The sequence below is a fragment of the Sus scrofa genome, chromosome 1, assembly GCF_000003025.6.
Source record: "Sus scrofa isolate TJ Tabasco breed Duroc chromosome 1, Sscrofa11.1, whole genome shotgun sequence".
Taxonomy (NCBI): Eukaryota; Metazoa; Chordata; class Mammalia; order Artiodactyla; family Suidae; genus Sus; species Sus scrofa.
This window is the reverse complement of record NC_010443.5, coordinates 20,907,619-20,933,450: the sequence shown is the minus strand read 5'-3', so window position 1 is coordinate 20,933,450 and position 25,832 is coordinate 20,907,619. Positions and strand designations below refer to the sequence as shown.

General features: G+C 40.5%; 1 protein-coding gene across 13 annotated transcripts in view; it reads left to right on the top strand.

The window, feature by feature from the left end:
* Positions 1-25,832, top strand: part of UTRN (utrophin) — a 533,664-nt gene that overhangs the window by 114,477 nt on the left and 393,355 nt on the right. For 10 of the 13 annotated variants that reach the window (XM_021072283.1, XM_021072289.1, XM_021072280.1 and 7 more), the window contains 6 exons: positions 15,817-15,909; positions 17,836-17,913; positions 18,250-18,342; positions 20,335-20,507; positions 23,310-23,425; positions 24,339-24,505. In XM_021072283.1, the coding sequence (XP_020927942.1) occupies positions 15,817-15,909; positions 17,836-17,913; positions 18,250-18,342; positions 20,335-20,507; positions 23,310-23,425; positions 24,339-24,505 (720 nt within the window). The remainder of the gene's footprint in view (positions 1-15,816; positions 15,910-17,835; positions 17,914-18,249; positions 18,343-20,334; positions 20,508-23,309; positions 23,426-24,338; positions 24,506-25,832) is intronic. The other 3 variants (XM_021072273.1, XM_021072259.1, XM_021072310.1) reach the window with 1 other exon arrangement.

The following is a 25,832-nucleotide window of genomic DNA, read 5'->3' as shown; positions in this document are numbered from 1 at the left end:
AGGTCTCATGAATGCTCAGTTGTGCAACAGTATCCATCCTGGCTATTATCGAGGATAATGTGGTCATTTTCTAGATATAGCAAGTCAGGCAGACCTAGTTTTTAGCAGCTTCGTTAGTCTTTGGGGAAGAATTACCTTAGAACTGATTGTGAAGATCAATTTGGAAGCTTCATAGTCTTGGAAGACCTATGTTTAGAGAACATTTGAAACTAGGTGAATTATTTTGTTCCTGTTTATGAGAATGGAAGGAGGTTCACAGTATAATAAGACATGAAAGGGGGGAAGAAGTAGGACACTAAAGATGATAGTTGAGACGGAATAATTGAAAATATTTAGCCTTATCAGAATTGCCAGGAATTTGGCTCAGATGAGACATGACCTTGACAGCACGTGATAGACTGTTGAACTGGAGTATCACCCAGGAGAGTTGAGTCATTTTGGAGTCTACAGCCATTACTCACACGTATAAGGTCAGAGCCTTGAACCCAGCGCACCTCTAGTCCTTCTTCACTCCGAGCTTTAAAAATCTCCTCACTACAGTTATTCTCCTTTGTCTTCTTTTCCACTGGACAGTTCTCAGTATCTGTCGATCATTTGGGTGAGGTACCAACTGAATTCTCTCAAGAAGGATCTCAGTATTTATCATGGGTCATTGACATCCTTAAAAAAAAGACCTGAATGCAAAGTCCAGTAGTACTAGCAGAGTTTATTTGGTGAATATGACATTTAAATGTATAGATGTATAATGTATATATTATTTTGTAATATTAAATGAGGGCTTTAAACCTCATGTAAATTCTTTGCCCCAGGAAGTTAGTAATTATCGCCAAGACAATGAAGAGACCACTTAATGTTATCATTTTTAGTAACAGGTCCAGTTATGTACCTGACACAGAAGCTAAATGATTGATAATTTTTTAAGAAAAATTTTTATTAAGGCCACTATTAGTTTTTTTTTTTTTTTCTCCAAGAACAGTTTTTTATTAAGGCCACTATAAAAAGCTTGTTTTGTTTGGAGAAAAATATCAAAAATAGAGCTGAGCCTGGAAACATTTCCTTTCAGATTATTTCTCATAAGAAATCAAAGTCTAGAAGGAATTTGGATGAGGCTAGGACAAATCTATTAAAGGAATTGTGACTATTTGGGTATAAAGAGAAGGAGTGGCAGTGATACTAAATTTCAATCACATTTTTTTCTTTCCCCTGGCTTTTTTTTTTTTCCTCCCCTTTTTAGGGCCACACCTGCAGCATATGGAGGTTCCCAGGCTAGGGGTCTGTCTAATCAGAGCTACAACTGCTGGCCTACACCACAGCCACAGCAACATGGGATCTGAGCCATGTCTGTGACCTACACCACAGCTCATGGCAACGCTGGATCCTTAACCCACTGATGGAGGCCAGGGATTGAACGCGAGTCGTCATGGATACTAGCTGGGTTCATTACCACTGAGCCATGGCGGAAACGCCTTTCCTCTGGCTTTTTAATTTTGAAAGTAGGTTTCTTCCACAGCGGTAATTGGGAAAAAGAATTACAGTTCTAAGCTGGGAGATTTCCATAAACTCCCCTCAGACTCTTGCTGCGTTGGGGTAAGTTTATATTTGGGCATGGTATCACTAAGTGACAAAGGCTAGCAAGAGAAAAAAAAAATTCCTATTGAAGAGAACACATTTTAACTCCTTTCTTTTTCATCCATGAACTTTGATGGACTTTAAAATGTAATTATTGGAGTTCCCGTCGTGGCGCAGTGGTTAACGAATCCGACTAGGAACCATGAGGTTGCGGGTTCGTTCCCTGGCCTTGCTCACTGGGTTAAGGATCCGGCGTTGCCGCGTGAGGTGTGGTGTAGGTTTCAGACGCGGCTTGGATCCCGCGTTGCTATGGCTCTGGCGTAGGCCAGCGGCTACATCTCCGATTCGACCCCTAGCCTGGGAACCTGCATATACCGCAAGAGCGGCCCAGGCAATGGCAAAAAGAGAATAAATAAATAAATAAATAAAAATTTTAAAAAATAATGTAATTATTGATTGAGTTTTCTTCTGTGCAGCATGAATCCCTCTACAGAGCAGTAGTACCTTTGTGCTGAGAAATCCGAACAGAACCTGATGGCATCTTCTGTCATTTAGGAATTTGTTTTAAATTCCTTCCCTGGACATCTTCTTCTTGGACTCCCACCCCCACCCCAGCCCAAGTCTCAAACACCAATCTTGTTGATTCTAGTACCATAGACATTCAACATTGTCCATTTTTCTCCATCTGTACTTACTCCTTCTTTTGCAAAATGTTATCTGAGTTAGGAGTACTTGTGAAAGGCTTTAAGTTCGGTACAAAAATTAGTGGGAGTCATTTCAGCACAGCCGTCTTGGTTGGTTATCTGCCTTGTGTTATCTTTGAGCTACTGTCAAATGATCCTTAACCAGAAAAATGCAAAGTAGCTGGAATGCAATCAATTATTTCCCCTTACATGGACTTGTTTTTACATCTTTTGTAAATTTTTTTCAACTTTCCTTTATTGCATATCAGCATGTGGTTTTTTGAATTTTTCTTTGAACCAATTGTAACACCTTACTGGTTCCTTAATTAACTAAAGTCTTTAACATACTTTAGTATTACATTTGCACAGAGTCATGACTTTACCATTTGTGGAATATTATCCCTGAACACAGGGACCACTGTTATAATCTGCCCATGGTTCTTCCTTTCCACAATTCATTGTATCCTTCTCCTTCCTTCCATTTTCTACAGAGAGAGTAGCTGAAATGTGTCTTTTCAGGACGATCTTTCTTCAGTGGCTGCCCGTTGTTCTTACTTGGCTTTCAAAACTCTAAATGGTTGCCCCCTCCAATCTACTCCCAGTTTCACTTCACTTTGGCTCCTCATTATATTCTCACCAGTGCAGTGGGCTTTCTCATGTCTTTCATTCTTGCTCCTTCCTCCACCTTTGCCCAGCCAACTCTCATTCTTCCTTCTTGCCTGAGATTTAAGGTCACTTTCCCAAGGACACGTCCTTTTCTGAGCTCCCAGACTCGAGTGGATAAAGCTCTACATTCTTAAAGAGTTAGCCTTTGAGGAGTTACTGCCATGATGCAGTGGTTAATGAATCCGACGAGGAACCATGAGGTTGCGGCTTCGATCCCTGGCCTTGCTCAGTGGATTAACGATCCAGCGTTGCTGTGAGCTGTGGTGTAGACCGGTGGCTACAGCTCCTATTAGACCCCTAGCCTGGGAACCTCCATATGCCACAGGAGCGGCCCTAGAAAAGGCAAAAAGACAAAAAAAAAAAAAAAAAAAAAAAGAAAGAGTTAGCCTTTGAAGCACTTATCATTACTGTACTTTAAATAATTTCATCTCAAAATATTTGTCTCTGCTCTCCTAGACAATGGTATGCTCCATGGCTGTAGAAATTGTCTTATTTTGTTGATTGGCACAACTTTTGGCATTTAGCAAGCACCTAGTGAGTATTTATAGACTTAATAAATAAATGAATATCAGTGACAAAAATAAATATTTAAATGCTTATTACTGAATATATCCTTAAACCAGTTGGAAGTGGTTGTATTGGAAATGGATAGGAGTAGAGTGTGGAATTGAGCGCAAAATGGTATGAATTGTGTTATTTCATGGATATGAATGCATCAGGGCTTTTGCTTCATTTATTCACAAAAGTAAACAAATCCAGCTATGCAAAGTTTCCACATATACCTGGTTTCTTGGAGACGTGCAGGAAAAATGGTTAAATCATCATTTGGATTTAGTACATGTGATTCTCTTATTTACAGCATGGGATTCTTCAAATAGGATCCACTTACTAAATTCACAGTGATGAAAACTGAGATTTAAAACTTAAAATCAGCTTAATTCATTCCTTCATGAGGGATTTGGTACAGAGCTTGAGGATATTGAATAATGTGGGTCTAAAACCATCTTTCAATAGCTAAGGCAGCATTGACTATAAATATAATATTCTTTTCTTGCTGAAAGTTCTTGTGAATATGGCCCAGAGTACCCAATATTTCGGAGTCTGGATATCCTGAGGAGTCACACCGTATAAAATAACTTATGATTGTTGATTTTTGAAAAGACATGAGGAGCTCTGAAGAAAATGATTATCTAAAGGAGCTAAAAGTTAGGAAATTAAACACTTATTCCTGAATATGCTGCTCATTTATTTATGACCTCGGGCAAATTATTGGCCAATTTTTTTCAGGTCACTTGATTTTTATTCCTTTAGCTGTGAAACACACTTGAGCATAATAACTTGCTGCATATTGCTAAGAAATATTGAGGCATTATTGTGAAACATTATAGGAGATTAGAATTACTTAGGAATGCTAAATTAAAACTCTATTGGGTACCCCCAACTTTGTGGTATCCCTGATAAGTGCTATACATATATTTTAAAGCAGAAATAGAAAAAAGCATTGGCTCGTAAGTCCACGTTATTCTACTGCCTGGTGAGTAAAGTTTGGGTGTTTTGTTCACTCTAATTCTAAAAGCCTCATTTGTTAGTGGACTGGTCTCCCAAAGGAGGCAGCCAAGGCCTCATGGTTTCAGTGTTGGGAAATTTGTTCTGACTTGGAGCCTACATTTTCTTTGGCTGACTCTCATAGCTGCTCATCTGTCAGAGCAGAGGCGTACACATTGCAGAAGCTCTTTTATCAGTTTGGTGAGGTGATTCTCAAAAGAAGTTTAAAAACTAAAGGTTAGGTGGAGCATAGGCAAACTTAAAAATGCTGAAAAACTTCAGTTTGGGAGATTTCTGCCTTTCCTTTTCCAAAGACAAGATGAGCTAAGTTTTCATTTAGTTAACTATTCCAAACCTGAACTTTAAATTGATAGAATGGAAGAGGAAATGTATGAAGCCTTTTTAATACACTGCAATGGGAAGAGCTATTCCTGTGTGTTCCATTTGGAGACAGTGCGACATTGCTTTCAGTGTCCTATTGTTTTCAGCTTTGTTTATATTGGAAGTGGTTGGTTGCAAAAATAAGAGTGGAAAAAGATGTGTAGGAGGGTGTAACAAAAGCAGGCTGTAGATGTTTAGTCTTCTTTTTAGTAGTAAGACTGTACAGGCTTCCTTGTGTGATGAGAACCACAATAGCAGAGATCCGAGCTGGAGTTACACGCTGGGTCTTTCATTGATTTATATTCATGAATATGTCTATGGCAACTCAACTAATTGTTTTAGGGGCCCTAAGTCCTGAAATGGTTCCTTAAGTTTCAATTTATGTCTATTCACTCATACCTGTAAAGCAAACAATAAAATGCATTTCGTATTCCTAAACAGCTTCCAGATATATTTTACCTATATTTTATAAGTTTGTTTGTTTTTGTTGTTGTTTGTTTTCATTCAATTTGGTTGTTTTGGTTCCAAACATTATAGTTGAAAAATGAGTTTCACCTGGTTACTGTGGTTACATTAAAACGCACTCGCATGTGCACACACACACACACACATAAATATTATTTAACATGCTGTGTTTATACATACTGAATACTTAATAAATGATTTTGATTGAACCTATTATTTTTTGTAATCATTAAAGAAATTGGTCATTAATGCTAAGTTTTTGTAATTGATGATCCGTTTTAGGATCGATCTGATGAGAGGAAATGACTTTTCACCCTTTACCTAGAATGGGGTGAGCAGAGCTATCTCCCTGGTGCTTTTGCCCTCAGTTCATGGGACCTCACCACGTCCACCTTCAGAGATAGGCTCTGACTGATGCATGGATGGGTAGGCCTGAGTCAGTGTGGGCCAGTGAGTTATAAAGAGAGGGTTGTTGAAGAGGTGGTGGTTTTGGGGCAAAGAAGCTCTCTCTGTTTAAGAGGGCTAGGAGACACTGGACCCATTTCCAACTGTACTTTCCCTAGGAAGCTTTTAGCTCCAGTTGCTGCTGGGAGTCGCCTGCCAACTGTGACAAATCATGAGTCAGAAGTAGAGGGATGACACTGCTATTTTTATTTTTATAATCTGTTGGGGAAATAAAAAATACTGTCCACAGGTGATCTTTGTTCAACATAGAATATAGAGAAAACACAATTTATTATTGAATATTCATATCAGATTAGGTGCATGCAGGGCAGCTCTGGTGAAAGACGAAGACTGGAGAGAATTTCACATGAATATTCAGGGAAGTAGAAGAAAGGGCCCTGAGTGTGTGTCTCCTAGAGAGACTGATGGATGCTCCTTGTGCTGGTCTCCTGTCAACCTCAAGAGACTCCTGAGTTAATTTCGAGGTCTTCGCTGTCTTGCATGGGAAAATTGGTGGTTTATCCAATTCTTGACCAAAAAATTGGGCCTAGTGTGTTTTTAAGGAGACACCCTAAGGAGAAGGAAGGGCATGGCAGCTGCCTCTCCTTTATTAAACAGAGAAAATATTTTCTTTGACTTCCCATTATCATTATCAGTGCCTTAACTAATGCCTCACCCTTTTCCCATGGAAGCCTATCTTTTGAGGGACTGCACTCTTCAAACACTGCCACTGCTCTGCCAGCTGTGCCTGTGTGGCATGAGCTGCATTGTTTATTGTGTTGATCTGCAGACCTTGCCTGGGAGACATATGGAGTCAGGGTTTCTTCAGCCTGCAGACCTCACCTGGTAATTTGTCCATGCCGTGTGCAGGTGGCCCTGCCACTGGCCACCAGGTGTGTGAGCCCACAGATGGTTCCTTATCATCCCAGTTACCTCAGCATGATCTCAGTTACTTTGCTTACCAAAAGCGAAGTGAAAATTCTGTTACGGGCTATATGACTTTGGATTCTCTGAAAGGTACTGCGTGATAGCTTGTGTTTCATATTTTTTTGTAATTTCTTAGGTCGATGCACGTTCATTGCTGTGATGCTACTGTGAACACTGCGTAAATCACTGCTCTGTAGTTAAAGTGAGGATGATTTCTGGAGCATCTGCTTCTCCAGGATCCCTCTCTTCTTCCTTTCCCTCCCTCCTTCCTTCCAAACAAGCCTCTAAATGGAATGCTTGTTCAATACTTAAGAACTTGTTGCTGACCACCATGAATTCTTAAAGAGAATGGCCGAGCCACGCACTCACTAATTCTTTCAGTGACCGTGACACATTTTGCTGGTTTTCTTTTGTCCAGGTGTTGAATAACCTCTTCGGGCATTTCATTGCACTTGTTTTACTTTTTGTCTCTTTAGTCAAAAACCATGCTACTTTCACTCACCGTGGGGTTGAATTAAATTGAATAGACATTGAAGATCACTCACTCTTCATTTCATCCATTAGGCTACACGCTTAAAATTATAATGAACCTCATATTATTGGTTTGCTTAGTTTTAGACAACCTGTATTTGTTTTATATAATAATACACATTAGAAAAAATAGATAATAGAAGAAATTTAAAGAGATTTTTAGCCACTTTTTTTTTTTTTTTGTCTTTTTGCTGTTTTTTGGGCCACTCCCGCAGCATATGGAGAGTCCCAGGCTAGGGGTCTAATCAGAGCACAGCAACGCCAGATGCGAGCTGTGTCTGCAACCTACACCACAGCTCATGGTGATGCAGGATCCTTAACCCACTGAGCAAGGCCAAGGATGGAACCCGCAACCTCATGGTTCCTAGTCGGATTCGTTAACCACTGAGCCACGATGGGAACTCCTAGCCACTTTTAATCCTATCAAAAGAAAAAAGTAAATTTTTGTTGTAAAATACTTAACTCCATTTACACATAAACATATTATTATTAACCAAAATGGCATTATACTTAGTGTTCACTTATGCACTATTGATTTTTAAGAAAATAAGAATTACAAGAGCTACATTTTGTTTTAATGCTGAGATTTGCGATTTCTAAATGAAAGACTCTGGAATTTAAAATATTAAAAGAAGTATTAAATCATGTGCTTCTTTTTGAGTTTTAAAAATAACTAACTCCTTGCAAAAAATAATCACTCAAGGAGTTGCCGCGGTGGTGCGGTGGGATTGGTGATGTCTCTGGAGTGCCAGGATGCAGGTTTGGTCTCCAGCGTGGCACACTGGGTTAGAGGATCTTGCATTGCCACAGCTGGAGCATAGATTGCAACTGCAGTTCGGATCTCACCATGGCCCAGGAACTCCACAAGCTGAGGTGCAGCCAAAAAAAGGAAAAAAAAAAAAAAAAGAGAGAGAGAGAGAGAGAAAGCAATAAAACTGACTATATGTTATTAGATGTGGGAGCATCATTTTCAAATTGATCAGAGACATCAGATTGACCTGAAAAGAATGCAAAAAAACAGTATGGTAGATACTGTATATACTGTATATATAAATAATGCCATATATATCCACACGTATGATACACCCACACAGATACACACGCTGTAAACAGTGGGGATAGGAACTGAATTGAATAGACTGCTTCAGATCCTGTTTTGAAAATAGATGGGTATAAATAATAGAATAATCAAATACTGTCAAAGGGCTCAAATTTATTATTTGTAAGATACTATCATCAGTCATGTTAGTGATGAAAGCATTTAAAAACTGTTATCTTTTCACTCTTCTTATATACAGTTACACCTTGATTATTTATAATGGGATCCGTAACTCACAGGATAGAATCTGTCTCTGTTCTGTTTTTGTTACTTGGTACACATTCGGCAGAATCAAGCTAGTTCTTAAGTCCTTTTGATGTGCTCCCCGTGCTGTGTTGGTCCTGGTTTTATTTACCTCTATTTAATTCTGAGTGTTGTCAAGGCAGAGACTGCCTTTGTCATCCCTCACGTGTCAAGGTCAGCATAGCCCCACCCAGAGAGGAGGCAATCTTCTGAGCCCCAGATCCAAGTCCCAGTTCTGCCTCTGGTTTGTTTGTTGTAGCTACAAAGCATCATTAGCGTTTCACCCTTTGCAGAACTCCAGACGGCACTTCCTAAATTTTACTTTCTTATTCAATCTTTTACAGATTTTTTTCTGTTACTAGTGTTGCTGGAAAACTTGACCTATGGTGGAAATAATTGTGATTTTCATGTATTGAAAAGAGAAATAGTAATACAGTATTAGATTATTCCATTAGCGGGTAGAGACCCGATCATATAGGGTCTCTTACTTGGAATTTGGGTTGTATTTGCCTATGGTGGGAGTCCATCAGGTTAAAGCAGAGATGTGACACGATGTGATCTGCACCCTAAAAGTAGAGTTACTCTGACTCTTGTGCAGAAGAGGCGAGGGAGGTGGTCACCTTTGGAATGCATATTTGGAGGTAGAAATGACAGGGTTGTTATGGATTCGTGGGGGTGGGGAGCGCGGGAAAGGAAAGGAATCTGGTATGACTCCTTTGTTTTTTGGTCTGAGTAAGTACGATGACTCTGCGCGTGTTGTGCAATCAATCAGAATCCCTAGCCTGTGGACCTGTGGATGGTGTTGTGGTGTGTGGTGTGTGTGTGTAACTGTTTCACATTTTATCACTTCCTCACAGGACTCACGGTTGACTGATCCTGTGTGTCACCTGTCTGTGGTTATGCCCTGGGGGGAGATTGTTGGTCAGTCGCCCGCCCAAGGATTCAGTCTGCCTGTAGACGAGATTTGTTTATATGGCATAACGTTTTGGGAAATTACAAACATCAAGAGATTACGCATATAGGAGTTCCCGTTGTGGCGCAGTGGTGAATGAATCCGACTAGGAACCATGAGGTTGCGGGTTCGATCACCGTGAGCTGTGGTGTAGGTTGCAGACGCAGCTCGGGCTCCGATCTGGCATTGCTGTGGCTGTGGCGTAGGCCGGTGGATCTCTGTGTGCCTCGGGAGCGGCCCTAGAAAAGGCAAAAAGACCAAATAAATAAATAAATAAATAAAAGAGAGATGACACATATAAATTGAGATTTTCAGCTCCTTTTTGAGAAACCAGAAGTCCTACCAACAATGGCCTGGGATTCCCACATGGCCGTCGTTGGCTGGAACTGAGTACTGGCTGTCACTTTTAGCCTCTAAGGCTGGCCGATTCACCAGGCCTGTTGGCTACGTCTGGTCCGCTGCATTCAGATGTCCTGTCACATGTCCGTGACTGTCCTTGGAGCCCCTGCCCTCCCACAGACCCTGGCTTATCCTGCATTGTGAGACTGTTTGCTTCTGTCTTCTGACATTTTATTTACTTATTTATTTATTTATTTTTTGTCTTTTTGCCTTTTCTATGGCTGCTTCCCACAGCCTGTGGAGGTTCCCAGGCTAGGGGTCGAATCGGAGCTGCAGCTGGCAGCCTACACCACATCCACAGCAACACAGGATCCGAGCCACATCTGTGACCTACACCACAGTGCACGGCAATGCCAGATCCTTAACCCACTGAGCAAGGCCAGGGATTGAACTCACAACCTCATGGTTCCTAGTCGGATTGGTTTCCACTGCGCCACGAGGGGAAATCCCACTTGTACTATTTTGTGTTTGTTGGAAAACTATGGAAACCCTCGCTTGTAAATGGGGAGGGTGACCTGAGCTTGGTATTTCTGCAGGGCCAGGCACAAAGGAGGTATTGACCAGATATTAGTCCAATTGAATTATTAAACTGTATATTCTCTCTTTGAAAAGTTTCTGCAAATGGGTCTTTGCAAAGAATTAAAAATCTAAATCAGAGTTTAACTGTCAGGCTGAATCAGTTTTGGTTTTTTTTTTTGTTTTGTTTATTTATTTTATTTTTTTTGTCTTTTTGCTATTTCTTGGGCTGCTCCCGCGGCATGTGGAGGTTCCAGGCTAGGGGTCCAATCGGAGCTGTAGCCACTGGCCTACGCCAGAGCCACAACAACGCGGGATCCGAGCCGCGTCTGCAACCTACACCACAGCTCACGGCAACGCTGGATCCCTAACCCACTGAGCAAGGGCCGAGATCGAACCCACAACCTCATGGTTCCTAGTCGGATTCGTTAACTACTGCGCCACGACAGTAACTCCAGTTTTTATTTTTGTTAAAGGCTGACTTCTGACATTTCTAAACTGTTTCCCAGGGTCGATTCTGTGTTTAGCGTCTGTGATGTGAATACACTAGAGATGCTTTAAAGCCATACGCTTGGGAAAAAATGTTCATTTTGAGTTCTTTTAAATGTGGTGTACATCTTGTTGCCCTCTTTGGGAAGTCAGGTAATATATCTTCTCCTCTTCTCAGCTCCTCTCCCCCCTGCATTGACTAACTTTTCCTTTCCCTAATGTCGTGGTCCTGGGCCCTCATAATTTTCATAGCAGTTTAGCACAGGCTTTGAGAGCATGGATTTGGAGTCAGATTTGTGGTATCACATCCTGGTTCTGCCTCTCCCTCGTTATGTCACCTCTTTGTCTCAGTTTCCGTAAAGTTCTATTATAAAGAAACAAATAATGCATCTTAATCTCTGTACATCTCTTAGATATGTAAGAGAAATATCTTATTTGATACATAGTACATCATGCTCTTATTATATCTAAGAATCTTTCATGCTTCCACTGTCTGTTTTTGTATGGTCCATGAGCTAAGAATGGTTTTCACAGTTGTAGGTGATTGCAAAAAATTAAAAAAAAAGAATATTTCATGACACATGGACATTATATGAAGTTCAAATTTCCATGTCCAGGAGTTCCTGTTGTGGTGCAGCAGAAATGAATCTGACTAGAAACCATGAGGTCGAGGGTTTGATCCCTGGCCTCACTCAGTGGGTTAAGGATCTGGTGTTGCCGGGAGCTGTGGTGTAGGTTGTAGACGTGGCTCGTATACTGCATTACTGTAGCTGTGGTGTAGGTTGGCAGCTGTAGTTCCGATTGGACCCCTAGCCTGGGAACCTCTATATGCCGCAGGTGCGGCCCTAAAAAGCAAGAAGCCAAACAAACAAAAAACAAAACAAATTTCCATGTCCACAAGCCAAGTTTTGTTGAAACACAGTCACCGTTCCCATTGGCTCATTCGTTCATATATGGTCTGTGCTGCTTTCACATCATGACAACAGAGTAGTTTTGATAGGGTCTACCTGGCCAGCAAAGCCTAAACTAAGTACAATCTGGACTTTTACGAAATAAATTTTCGGACCTCTGTCGTAGGGCATAAAGCAAAGTTATAGCTGTTACTTACAGGTGTAACTCTTCCTGGTTGTAGGTGGAACTGGTTCTTTGGCTTAGTCTGGTTCTTTCCATTTGTGTATGGGACACACCTAACTGTGTTTGTCAGGAACTTGTCGTATTTTGTAGTGATAGGCTGTGTGTGTGGCAGAGTGTGGGTGTGTGTTTTCTGTAAGTTTTGAACCACAGTTTGGATGTGCAAGAGCCCTGGTTCCTTCCTTCATTGTCCATTGAGAAGATCCAAGGGCTGTATCTCCCCCTCTCGGCCATTCTGCAGGTGTACATGGCTCCTCTGAAGCCTACCCCCACAGTGCCATCACTGGAGGTGGGGCAGGAGAGTGTTAGAACAGTAGAAACACAGAACAAAGCATATTCACTGATTGCCATCAGTATACATCTGCATTTCGGAAAAAGAATGAAGAAATTGAGGTGTTGTTACTGTGAGGTTTGTTTGTAAAGAATGGTTTTTAAAACATTGGTTTCCCTTGTATTGACTTCTAGAAGGACAGGACTGTGTCTCAGTTAGCTTTCAAGAGAATGCTCCGCAAGGAGCCTGTCTCAGGATTTGTTGCTCAGTCAACAGATGAATAGCTGGAACAAGTGCGGGGAAAAGAGTGTCTTATGCAGAAAAACGAATGCCTCCCACTTTGCTGTTGAGCAGCACTGGTGCTTAGGGAAGAATGCTTTGGGTTTGCTGTTGAATGGGGCTCATCTCAGGTGTACAGCTAAAGCACAGGTGTGCTCCTGTGTAATCATGTTCCTTAGTTCTGAGTGGGATGTATCCCTGCAGGTCATCGTATTAGTGAATTTAGGACTTGGAAGATCTTTATGAAATGACAGTAACATGTACTTGGGTTCAGAATCCCGCTTTTCCGTTCCTGCCTGAGATGAAGTAATTACTTATTTCATCCATTCTTTCAGCTATTGTTGAAATTTTATGGCACTTTTATGACAGTAGGAAACATTGAAGTTAGGCTTATGATATGAATGGTAATATCAACCATTTATTGAACATCTGTCACCTTAGTTTTTAACAGATGAACCAATGGATGCTGAAAAGCCAGGTAACTTTTTCAAAGTTACGTGGCCAGTCAGAGGCTTGTCTATAATGAGGTCATTGATGGGCCATATTATTTGTAATATGGACTAGTGTTTATATTTATTTTAGACGGGTGTGTGTGATTTTGTTCCTTTTTGGGAAATGGAGAGAGTGGATTTGAGAAGGGGTAAATGTTCCCCAGACATTATTAACATTAGGCAGTGATTCCTGAGGTCCTTTGTGTGCCCAGAGGTCCCTGTTTGTTTTTCCCATGAACTTTACCAACATTTTTGTCTCTTTGTTCTAAGACCAGCATTGTTCACCTCTTCCGGAAAGGGAATCTGGTTATTTGGTGGCTAATTTGCTGAAGGGTGGGTCTCGAGAGAAGAAAGGTAAGAGGTAGCAGATGACTAGGGCCATTTCTGCCATTTGCTTTCACTAAGAGCAGGTAGGAAGTCTTTTTTATTTTTTATTTTTTAGTGTATTTTTTTTGGCCACACCCATGGCACCTGGAAGTTCCTGGGCCAGGGATCAAACACACACCACAGCCGTGACCTGAGCTACTGAGTGACAATGCCGGATCTTTAACCACCAGGGAACGACAGACAGTCTTTAATGTGCAAGAACCTTCCCTGCTGAGCCTTCTGAAATGTTGACTCTGGATCATGGCTCCTCCGTCACATAAATCTGTTTATTATGGTGACTAATGGAGATAATTTATGTGTTTCTGACATCAGCACTACTCACACAATGGCAGCTGGAAATAGAAAATATTTGTTTCAGATACAAATAAGTCATAGTATATTCTGTACTGATTCTCTGGTGGAGACTTTACCATACTTCCCCTCATTTAGAATATATGAACTATGGAAAAGCCGCCTGATAGAAACCATTAGTTGATTCTAATTACCCAGAATTAAAAAATGTAAGAAATCAGGAGGAGAGGAAAAAAGGGAAAATGCAAAGTTTTAGGAAACTTCAGAATGGCTTCCTTCCCCCTCATCTGTTTCAAGTTCAGAATAACATTCCTAACATTTTGCTTTGTATGACTTTATGTATGTTTTTTTAAAAGTGAGTAGAGAAGATACAATAATTTTTATTATAACATATATTATTGGCCGGAGCTAAAGCTATTAGTCTCTGGAGATTTCATATTAGACGGAAATACTTTGATTTAACATAATGGTACGTTTTTATTACACTGTGCTTTATTGCTGTCTGACATTTTCACATAATATCATTTATTTGATCTTTATAATAATCTGTGATTTAGAAGAAGGTTAAGTAACTGTCTTAGGTTCACCAGTTAGGTAATGGTCAAACAGATTAAAACTGAGGCATCCTGGTTTTCTGTGCAGCCGATGTCTTTTGCATACAACCATGACACTCGCACACAGAAGGGCAGTCTGCCTGCAAAAGGGATACAGTTTTCTTTCTTTCTTTCTTTTTTTTTTTTTTTTGTCTTTTTGCTATTTCTTGGGCCGCTCCCGTGGCATATGGAGGTTCCCAGGCCAGGGGTCGAATCGGAGCTGCAGCCACTGGCCTACGCCAGAACCACAGCAAAGCAGGATCTGAGCCGCGTCTGCGACCTACACCACAGCTGACGGCAACGCTGGATCCTTAACCCACTGAGCAAGGGCAGGGACCGAACCCGCAACCTCATGGTTCCTAGTCGGATTCGTTAACCACTGCGCCACGAGGGGAACTCCGGGATACGGTTTTCTGGGATACAGGATATGTTTATCAGGGGAAGTTGACACTATTTATCAGTCAGAAACAAGAGTTTAGAAATTCTGTAGGTTTCGTCTTTCAAAATACAGGACTGGTACTGCGTTTAGACACAGAGCCAAATGTGTCCTAATCATTCAGAAATTAATAGCTAGACATACAGACCTGCACCTGAGAGCTACAATTGGAGAGCTGAAATTGATGATGACATGAGCTGCTTCCATAATGGAAATACTGAAAGCCATGGTTACACCGTGAATGTAAAGCGTGGAACTGAAATAAGCACTTTTCTTTTGTCTCTGCACCCAAGTGCTATATGCTCATTTATATTTTTAATACATCTTCCTCAGGAATACCCTGGACCCTGAGCAAGGCGTGGCATTAGGGGTGCTGACTTTGCAGAACTGAACATCCACAAATAATTTAATCAGCCCCCTCCTATCCAAGTTCCACAACAGCGGATTCAACCAACCGCAGATCATATAATACTTTAGTATTTACTACTGAAAAAAACTCACCTATAAGGGACCTCTACAGTTCAAACCCATGTTGTTCAGTGGTCAACTGGATGTATCACCGGCAAGGCATATAGGCATTCACCACAAATTTATTTGCTCCCTTTGTAAGAAATAATGAAATTTATGTCTGTCAGCAGAAAACATTTATTATAGATTTCAAGGTTCTTTGTTTTTGTACTTCTTTCCAAACAAGGCACATCTGAATTGTCTGTGATCATCCAGACTTGTCTTTTCTGGCATATGGAGTTTTGTGGTATATGGAGTTTTCTTTTCTGGTGTATGGAGTTCCTGGGCCAGGGGTCAGATCTGAATCACAGTCTCCACCTGAGGCAAAGCTGCGGCAACACCGGATCCTTAACCCGCTGTGCTGGGCCAGGGATTGAACCTGCATCCCAGAACTGCAGAGACGCCCAATCCCATTGCACCACAGTGGGAACTCCAGACTTTTAGCTGGGAAAAATTAAACCACTTATTTGCCAAATATGTGTAGAATTTCTGCTGTTGAAACTGTACTTTTTCTTTTATAGAGTGGAAAACCACCCATCAGTGATATGTTCACAGACCTCAAAGATGGAAGGAAGCTGCTAGATCTTCTAGAAGGCCTCACAGGAACCTCACTGGTGAGAGATGTCATCTTTGAGAACCAGGTTCTCAGAGTATCTTTCATTGTTACTGACACTTGGAGACCCTGGGGGTTGTTCCAGTGTAAAGGCTAAAATAAGGAAAATTTTGAAAAAGGGTTGTAATGAATTTTCTGATAGAATGATAGTTAGGCTTTATTAAGGGCTCTATTTTTTATCAAGAAAAATGACTTTTGGAGTTCCCGTTGTGGCGTAGCGGAAACAAATCCTGACTAGGAACCGTGAGGTTGCAGCTTCAATCCCTGCCCTCGCTCAGTGGGTTAAGGATCCGGTGTTGCCCTGAGCTGTGGTGTAGGTCGCAGTCGAGGCTCGCATCTGGCGTTGCTGTGGCTGTGGCGTAGGCCGACAGCTGTAGCTTCTATTGGACCCTTAGCCTGGGAATCTCCAAAGGCCACGGGTGCGGCCCTCAAAAGCGGGAAAAAAAAAAAAAAATAACTTTATGTGTTTATTGCTCTCAGACAGTAGAGACTTACAAAGAAGAGTGGATATGTGAAGAGGGCATGATGATTTGAACAGTAGAAAGTAGAGACAAATACATTTAAATGTTATTTTAAAAATAGTAAAAAAAATATTTTTTATTTTATTTTATTTTTTTGTCTTTCTGCCTTTTCTGGGGCCGCTCCCACGGCATATGGAAGTTCCCAGGCTAGGGGTCCAATTGGAGCTGCAGCCGCCGGCCTACGCCAGAGCCACAGCAACTTGAGATCCAAGCCGCGTCTGCAACCTACACCACAGCTCACGGCAACGCCGGATCGTTGATCCACTGAGCAAGGCCAGGGATCAAACCCCCAACCTCATGGCTTCTAGTCAAGATTCGTTAACCACTGTGCCACGACGGGAACTCCTAAAAAATATTTTTTTAAAAAACTGCTGGCATTTGTTTTTATTCACATTTTCAGTATTCATGTTTGTTGCATCATCAAATCTAACTCTATTACTCTATGTGTAAGGTATTCAGTTCTCATAGAAACAGCTCTGCTAATGCAGAGGATGCATTTTACGGGTACAGACTTCAACACTAGAGGTAGAATTCCTATACAAGGTATAAAGATAGGCACTTCTGAAGATAAATTTCTTTCTTGCCAAAGTGTGGAGTGTTACCTGCTACTGTTTGCCTTCCAGATGGTGGATAGGCAGCTACTGAAGAGGCTGATTCCTTTTTCAGATAAAATTCCCCGGCCAGTGAGGCAGAAAAGTAGCCTCCCAGATCACCTTTCCCTGGGTGGCACTTCCAGTCTTCCCAGTGGGCCTCGTAATGCTACCTGGAACCTGGGATTGCACCTCTGAATCCTGCTGTCTCCAGTGCAGGGTGGAGGTGACACAACTTCTAAATCTTTCTGCGTCCACCCCAGTTGAGATCAAAGAAGTTTTGTCCCTGGTAGAGCATTGGTTCCTAAACTTAGAATCACCAAGGAAATCTTTTACAAATTCCAAACCCAGCTGACACTCCAGACTCATTAAGTTACAGTCTTTGGGGGTGGGGTTGGATACAGGCACTGGTATTTCTGGAAGCTCCCTAGGAGATTCCAGTGTTCAGGCAAGCTAAGAAGCTAACTCTCTTAAGATGTCCTTGGTGGGGAAATTTGCATTCATCGACCTCAGCCTCCGTAGTGGCTTGAGAACCCAGCTTGAACACTCTTGGCACAGAAGGGCTCTGTGTGCTGAGCTGCCGTTCATATGTACCTCAGAGTCAATGTCAGACGGCAACATGGAGGGACTTTCTGTCTTGCTTGATTTTTTTTTTTTTTTTACTAAAGTATAGTTGATTTACAATGTTGTGCCAATTTCTGCTGTACAGCACCGTGACTCAGTCATATATATATATATATATATTCCTTTTCTTATATTATCTTTCATCATGGTCTATCCTACGTGTCTCATTTGATCTTGCATTTTGTTTTCCAGCCGAAGGAACGTGGTTCCACAAGGGTGCATGCCTTAAATAATGTCAACAGAGTGCTGCAGGTTTTACATCAGAACAATGTAAGTTTGAAGCGTGGCTTTGGAGGTATTTGATGCTATCAGGATGATTTGTTATGAAACCAGCCACCTGCCCTGAGCATTGGCATCCATGGACTTTTGGGAACCTTTCTCTTATGAGAAGTATTGAACTTTTTCTGTGAATGAATAGTTGTGCTATTTGTGATTACTTTATTGATCTATTGGATAAGTAATACCTTTTTGTGATTTACCTTTATCTGATTCTCTAAAGTGAATTTTTCTTAGCGTTTATTTATATTGCTGTCCAAATGTGCTAAGATAAAAAATGTGAGATTCTGTAAAACAATTGTCCTAAAAGTTATATTTCCATTTTCCTAGGTGGATTTAGTGAACATAGGAGGAACTGACATTGTAGATGGAAATCACAAACTGACTTTAGGATTACTTTGGAGCATCATTTTGCACTGGCAGGTGGGGAAATTTTCAGTCACTTTTTTTTTTTTTTTTGCTTTTTTAAGGGCCGCACCCATGTCATATGGCAGTTCCCAGGCTAGGGACTGAATTGGAGTTGCAGCTGCCAGCCTATACCACAGCTACAGCAATGCCAGATCCCGACCCACTGAGCAAGGCCAGGGGTCCTACCTGCATCCTCATGGATACTACTCAGATTTGTTTCTGCTGCGCCACAGCAGGAACTCCTTCAATCACTTCTTAAGAGGAATTGGAAACATATCATTTGTGTATTAGTTTCTTAGCACTGCCACAAGTACCCAAAACTAGGTGGCAACAGAAATTTATTTTCTCACAGTTTCGGAGGCTAGAAACCTGAGATGAAGAAGTCAGCAAGGTTGGTTTCGTTTCCCTCTCTTGTAAATGGCTGCCTTCCTCCTGTGGCTCCCGTGGTCCTCTTGCTGTGTGTGTGTGTGTGTCCTAACCTCCTTTGCTTATTCCAAGACACCAGTCATAGCGGATTAGGGCCAGCCCATATGCTACCATTTTACCTTAAGTACTTCCTTAAAGATCTTATTGCTATTTATTTTCTTACTTTTTTTGCTTTTTAAGGCTGAACCCTCGACACATGGAATTTCCCAGGCTAGGGGTTGAATCAGCTACAGATGCTGACCTGTACCACAGCCACAGAAATGCAGGATCTGAGCCACGTCTGCAGCCTGTGCCATAGCTCATGGCAACGCCGGATCCTTAACCCATTTAGTGATGCTGGGGAATTGAACCCACATCCTCATGGATCCTAGTCTGGTTCGTTAGTGCTGAGCCACAGTGGAAACTCCTAAAGATCTTATTTCTATTTCTATTTTTTTTTTTTTTTTTTTGCTTTTAGGGGCCACACCTGTGGCATATGGAGGTTCCCAGGCTAGGGGTCGAATTGGAGCTACAGCTGCTGGCGTACACCACAGCCACATCAACATCAGATCTGAGCCACATCTGCGACGTACACCACAGCTCATGGCAACACCTGATCCTTAACCCACTGAACGAGGCCAAGGATTGAACCCACAACCTCATGTTCCTCGTCAGATCTATTTCCGCTGCACTATGACGGGAATTGCCAAGATCTTATTTCTAAATACATTTATATTATGAGGCACTGAGAGTTAGGACTTCAACATATAAATTTGGGGAAGGGACACAATTCAACTTATAATGATTTGGATTGAAAGAGCTTGACGAGCTGCTCTACTTTCCTGGTGTAGAAAAACATCTGTTTTTTTAAATATTAAATTTTAAAAATTTCAGACTTATACAAAATTTACAAAAATAGCTCAAAGAATTCCTGGATATCTTTCAGTCAGGGTTCTCCAGATGTTACCAGTTGTCTGTATTTCTGTTTTCTCTCTCTCTTTTTGATGACATACTTCAGTGTGTATTTTGTAAAAACAAATCAGTTTTCTTAAAACAAGGAATTATATAACTATGTTAATATACTATAAAATGTAATATAGATTCATATTTATAAAACTAATATTTTTATGCATGTGATAATTATCTTCTGCAGTAACATACATATATAACATTACATACATACAATAGTATGTAATTTTTTTTTTTTTTTGTCTTTTTGCCTTTTTCTAGGACCGCATCCACGACATATGGAGGTTCCCAGACTAGGGGTCAAATTGGAGCTGTAGCTGCCGGCCTTTGCCAGAGCCACAGCAATGCCAGATCTGAGCCACGTCTGCGACCTACACCACAGTTCACGGCAACGCCGGATCCTTAACCCACTGGGTGAGGCCAGGGATCGAACCCATAACCTCATGGTTCCTAATTGGATTTGTTAACCACTGAGCCACGATGGCAACTCCAATAGTATGTAATTATTAAAACCAGGAATTCAAATGATGTTGAAATGATCCATAGTGGCTCATGATTGTAATATTCCTTGTTCGAGAATTTAGTTCCAGTAGCCGTTTTAAGTTACAGGCAGGCTTGGTTTCTTTGGAACAGGTGAAAGATGTCATGAAGGATATCATGTCGGACCTGCAGCAGACGAATAGCGAGAAGATCTTGCTGAGCTGGGTGCGTCAGTCCACGAGGCCGTACAGCCAGGTCAACGTGCTCAACTTCACCACCAGCTGGACGGACGGGCTTGCCTTTAATGCCGTCCTCCACCGACACAAGTGCGATGCGACTCTGCTTAGATGTGAAGATTTGTACAAATTTGTACCCCTCTCTGTCCCTCCTTTCTCCCTCCTCCTTAAAGCCCCTCCTATGACCACCTCTCTCCTTTCTGCACCTGCGCTACCAAAACATAAAAAAAAGAGCTATCTTGGAAGAAAACTACTCATCATATCTTTATTTCCATAGGACTTAAGTGCCGTAGTGCAAAGTCCATGGTTCCTTCTACATATTTCTAAGTTAAAACAGGTAACATAAATCACATAGTTCAAGTCCACGTTTTCAGCCCTACCAGTAAGATACACAAAGAATTGTGTTAGTTTACAGCCTCATACCAAAAGGAGAGCTATAAATCCAATGCAATCAGTCGAAAATAGGCAAATGATCTTTTTTTTCGTGAAACTTGAGAACAGATTGCAATTATATAGTAAAATACCAAAGCACCAAAAAGAGCCAGTACACTCCTGAAGAAGAAGGAACAGTCCCAAACGGAAAACAAAACAATGTTATTGAGACTATATAGTACTATACATAAATAAATACACTAATGTAATAATAGGCTGAAGCATATGAAATTGCCCATATTTAACTGTTTTTGACATATAAGAATGGCAGTTCCATATAGTTCAGCCTAACAGAATAAAGAGATCAGAAATGGCTCCATCCTGATCTACAGCTGAGCTGATTTGCAGATTAATAGGTGGTATGGAATAAATGGAAATGAATGAAGTAGATCCTTGCCTCACCACACTCCAAGTAAATTCCAGATGCATCAAGGATTTAAACATGACAGACAGAATTTGTTATGTGTTTTATCACTCTTGAAAATTATTTATTGCCTCAAGTTTAATTTCCTGTATGTGATTTGCTGATATATAAAAATGCAATTGACTTTCCTGCTTCTTACATCTGGAAACCTGTTAAATTTTTACCAATTTTGAATTTGTTATTGTAGGTTTTTTATTTAACAAATTATAATAGTTTTTCTCCCTTTCTTCCGCTCCTCTTCCCTCCCCTCCTCTCTCCTCCGCTTTTCTTCTCTTCTGTTTCCCTTCATTTGTGTCTTGTCCTTCAGTACAATATTAATTTGAATTGGTGATAGTGAACAGAATGTTTTGCTCTTGATAACAAAGGGAGTGGTTTTAATATTTGGCCATAAGACTTATTTGCTATAGCTTTTTCGGGTATATTTTTTATTCAGTTAACAACCCCCCCACCCCACCCCTATCTTCTCCTTCCTTCTCTTTTATCAGTTTAAGGAGGTTGCCCTCTGTTTCTAGTTGGTTAGGAGATGTTAACAGAAAATTTAAATTTTAGCTAAAAATTTTCCCATCTATTATTTAATTGATTTGAACGAGTATGTCTGGTGTATGTGATATATGTGTATGTATGTGTGTGTGTGTGGTGTATGTGAGGTATGGTGTGGATGTGCTGGGTGTAGGATGCAGAGCAGAGAACAAAGCAAGCACAAATCTCAATCCTCCCTCTTGGAATTTATGTTCAAATAGAAGGAGGCACACATTTTGTAAAAATGAAAATGTGAGCCGTATAGCATATAGAAGTGGTAAATGTGCTGAAGAAAAGTATATCAGGCAAGAGAGGAGGAGGTGCCTGGCATGCAGAAGGCTACTGGGTGTAGTGGTGTGAGTAAGAAGAGGAATAGGAAACGAAGTCAGAGAGGGAACTGGGGGTGGGGGTGAGAGGAAACTCCCAGAAGATGGCCGGGTCCAAGATGCAGGAACAGATAGAGCAGAAAGAAAATGCTCAACTTTAGAGTAAGTCTGAGCAACAATAATGTCGATTTGTGGGATTAAAAAAAAAATCAAAATGGAAATACAAGACGAGAGCTGTATGGAGAGAGGTGGAAGGAAATTTTCACAAGGCTTTTGCTTTAGGAGTTTCCGCTGATGATATTAGAGCTGGATTTTCTATTCTGCTAGTCTTGGTCTTTTTTTTTCTTTCATTTTTTAAAGCTTTATTAAACTATAGTTGATGTACAGTGTTGTGATAATTTCTGCTGTACAACAGAGTGACTCATTCATGTACATGCAGCCATACTTTTTCATATTCTTTTCCCATGTAAATTATCACAGAATACTAGATACGGTTCCCTGTACTATACAGCACATCCCCACTGACCAGTCATTCCATAAACCGCAGTGCGCATATGCCAATCCCAAACCCTAGTCCGTCCCCTCTAAGCCTGTTCCCTTTGGTAGCCGTAAGTTTGTTTTCAAAGTCTTTGAGTATGTTTCTGTTCTGCAGATAAGTCCATTTGTATCTTTTTTTAGGTTCCACATGTAAGTGATGTCATGTTTCTCTTTCACTGATCAACTTCACTTAGTACAATAATCTGTAGGTCTTTTAACTGAAGAACTTAGCCTATTAACATTATTGTGAAAATTGATGTATTTAGGTTCACTTTCACCACTTATTTTGAGCTTCTCATTTTTCTTATATTTTCTGTATCTTGTTTTCTTTATTGTCTTAGGTTCCTCCTCTCCCTTTTTTTCTTTCACTCTTTGGGAACTCTTATACCATTTCTCGTCCTTTTGTGGCCACTCCAGAATTTTAGCAGGCATATTTATCCAAACCGTAGAATGTTTTACCTGTTGTTTTCGTATTTATAATATTGCTTTAAAACGTTATATAGTTGATAAGGCTTTGGGATATAAAAGATAAACCTTTAAGTTCAAATTTACAAATTTAAAAAAATATAAAACAAGTGTACAAGGTTATAACAATAACATCTTGGTTTCCACATATTTCATTTTCATGGAATTTTATTTGCCTGCTGATTTCAGACCTGATCTCTTCAGCTGGGACAGAGTCGTCAAAATGTCCCCACTTGAGAGACTTGAACATGCGTTCAGCAAGGCTCAGACTTACCTGGGAATTGAAAAGCTGTTAGATCCCGAAGGTATTGTTCGGTGTTTAATTTCAACTTTGATTTTTCCTTACAATTTTGAATACTTGAAACACAGTTTTTCTTTGTTCCTCCTTTTTAGAAAGAATTGTGGGAATTTAGTTTTTTCCCTTTTGAAATGTGGAGGAAGCTATTTTATTGCAAACAAGTTATGAATGCTTTTGTACTTAACAGTTTCTAGGATTCTTCATGAGGAAATTTAATTAATCATTGAAGCATAGTTAATCAGTACCAGCCCAAGATTTAAAGTTTAGGAAAATATAATTATTAGCCAATTTAGTACTTGATTTATTTCATTAAAACGTGTTTTTGGTTGAACTTCATGTACATGATGGAAAAATGATGTTGCAGCATAGAATTCTAGACTTATTTTCATAACATGAATGAAATCTGTGACATTATCTTCTTTTCTTGCTGCACCCGCGGCATATGGAGGTTCCCAGGCTAGGGGTCTAATCGGAGCTGTGCCACAGCTCCAGCAACGCCAGATCCGAGCCGTGTCTGCAGTCTACACCACAGCTCACGGCAACACTGGATCCTTAACCCCTGAGCGAGGTCAGGGATTGAACCTGTGTCCTCATGGCTCCTAGTCGGATTTGTTTCCATTGTGCCATGAATGGGAACTCCTGTGACATTATCTTAAATGATAATTTATCTTTGAGCATTTTGGGGGAGCTTATAGGACAGATTTTTAAGAAGTGGGATATTGAACAAAAATAAGTAGGTAATCATCTTTACCTTTGTCTCATATATTATACAAAATAGAAGTTTACTGAGCTGTGGCATTGCAAGGATTATATACTAGTATTTTTTTTATGAGTACTAGGGACCGTTATATCTAACATTGAGCAATTCACATATTTAGGACAGCTAATTTAAGCTGGTTTTTATTTTCTTCCACTTTTAGATGTTGCTGTTCAGCTTCCTGACAAGAAGTCCATTATTATGTATTTAACATCTTTGTTTGAGGTGCTACCTCAGCAAGTCACTATTGATGCCATCCGTGAGGTGGAGACACTGCCAAGAAAATATAAGAAAGAATGTGAAGAAGGAGAAATTAACATACAGGTACAGGTAAATTTTTAGTAATATGTTTGACTTGCCATAGTTGTTTTATCAAGTGTTCTCGAAGGCACTTGATAAAAACATTTTCAGAGGATATTTTCCTTAACTAAAAACGTCTTGGTTTCTCAGCATCAGAAGTTCAGTTTAGAGAGTTCCCACTGTGGCTCAGAGGAAATGAATCTGACTAGCATTCATGAGGACACAGGTTCGATCCCAGGCTTCACTCAGTGGGTTAAGGATCTGGCGTTGCCATGAGCTGTGGTGTAGGTCGCAGATGTGGCTTAGATCTGGTATTGCTGTGATGGTGGTGTAGGCCAGTGACTACAGCCCTTATTCAGTCCCTAGCCTGGTAACCTCCATATGTTGTGGGTGCGGCCCTAAAAAAGACAAAAAAATAAATAAAAAATAGAAGTTCAGTTTATCAGTTAGCATGTTGTTACATGTCTCATACATGTAATGGAAAACCATAACTTCACTGATTTTACTAAGAAGAAAAATGTATTATTTCATGGAGTAAGGCTGGAGTTAAGAGTCCAGGGTTTAGATCATACATTGCATAACATGCTTAGGAATCTGTGTTTCCATCATCTGGTCATCATCTTTTATCAGTGTTGTGTGCTGACACATGCTTTTTCTCATGTCACCTTAGTTCTGTTCTAAGTAGTAATTTTCTTTCTTTTTTTGTGGCCATGAAACATGGATTTGTATCCTTAAGCTCTCACAAGGCAGCATATAAACTTTATTATCCCTTTCATTTAGGAAGGATACTTGGTAAGATGTTACTTGATGAGTTTTTCATTTAAGGTCTTAGAATTGTTTTATTCATCAGGATATACATGAGGTTTTTTTGTTTGTTTATTTGTTTTCAGGAGATATAAATAAAGTCCTGAAAATTTTTTTCCTAAGATTATCCTGCCTTGAATCAATCCAGTCCTTTTTAGGCTAACCAGTCCTTGTAATTCATAAAATGAGAGAATCTTAAGAGTTGGTTGAGGAGTTCCCCTCGTGGCTCAGCAGTTAACGAATCTGACTAGCAAACCTGAGGGTGCAGGTTTGATGGCTGGCCTTGCTCAGTGGGTTAAGGATCCTGTTGCTGTGGCTGTGATGTAGGCTGGCAGCTACAGCTTCGATTGGTTCCCTAACCTGGGAACCTGCAAATGCCTCAGGTGTGGCCCTAACCCCTCCCCCCCGGAAAAAAAAAAAGAAAAGAAAAAAGGAGTTGGATGAGACCTTAGAAGTCATTTAGTCTAATGTTTTAGCAACAAAGTGATTACATGTAGATTTCAAAGTGATAAGAACTACATTTTGGCAAGGCAGAAAGCATGGGCTTTGAAGC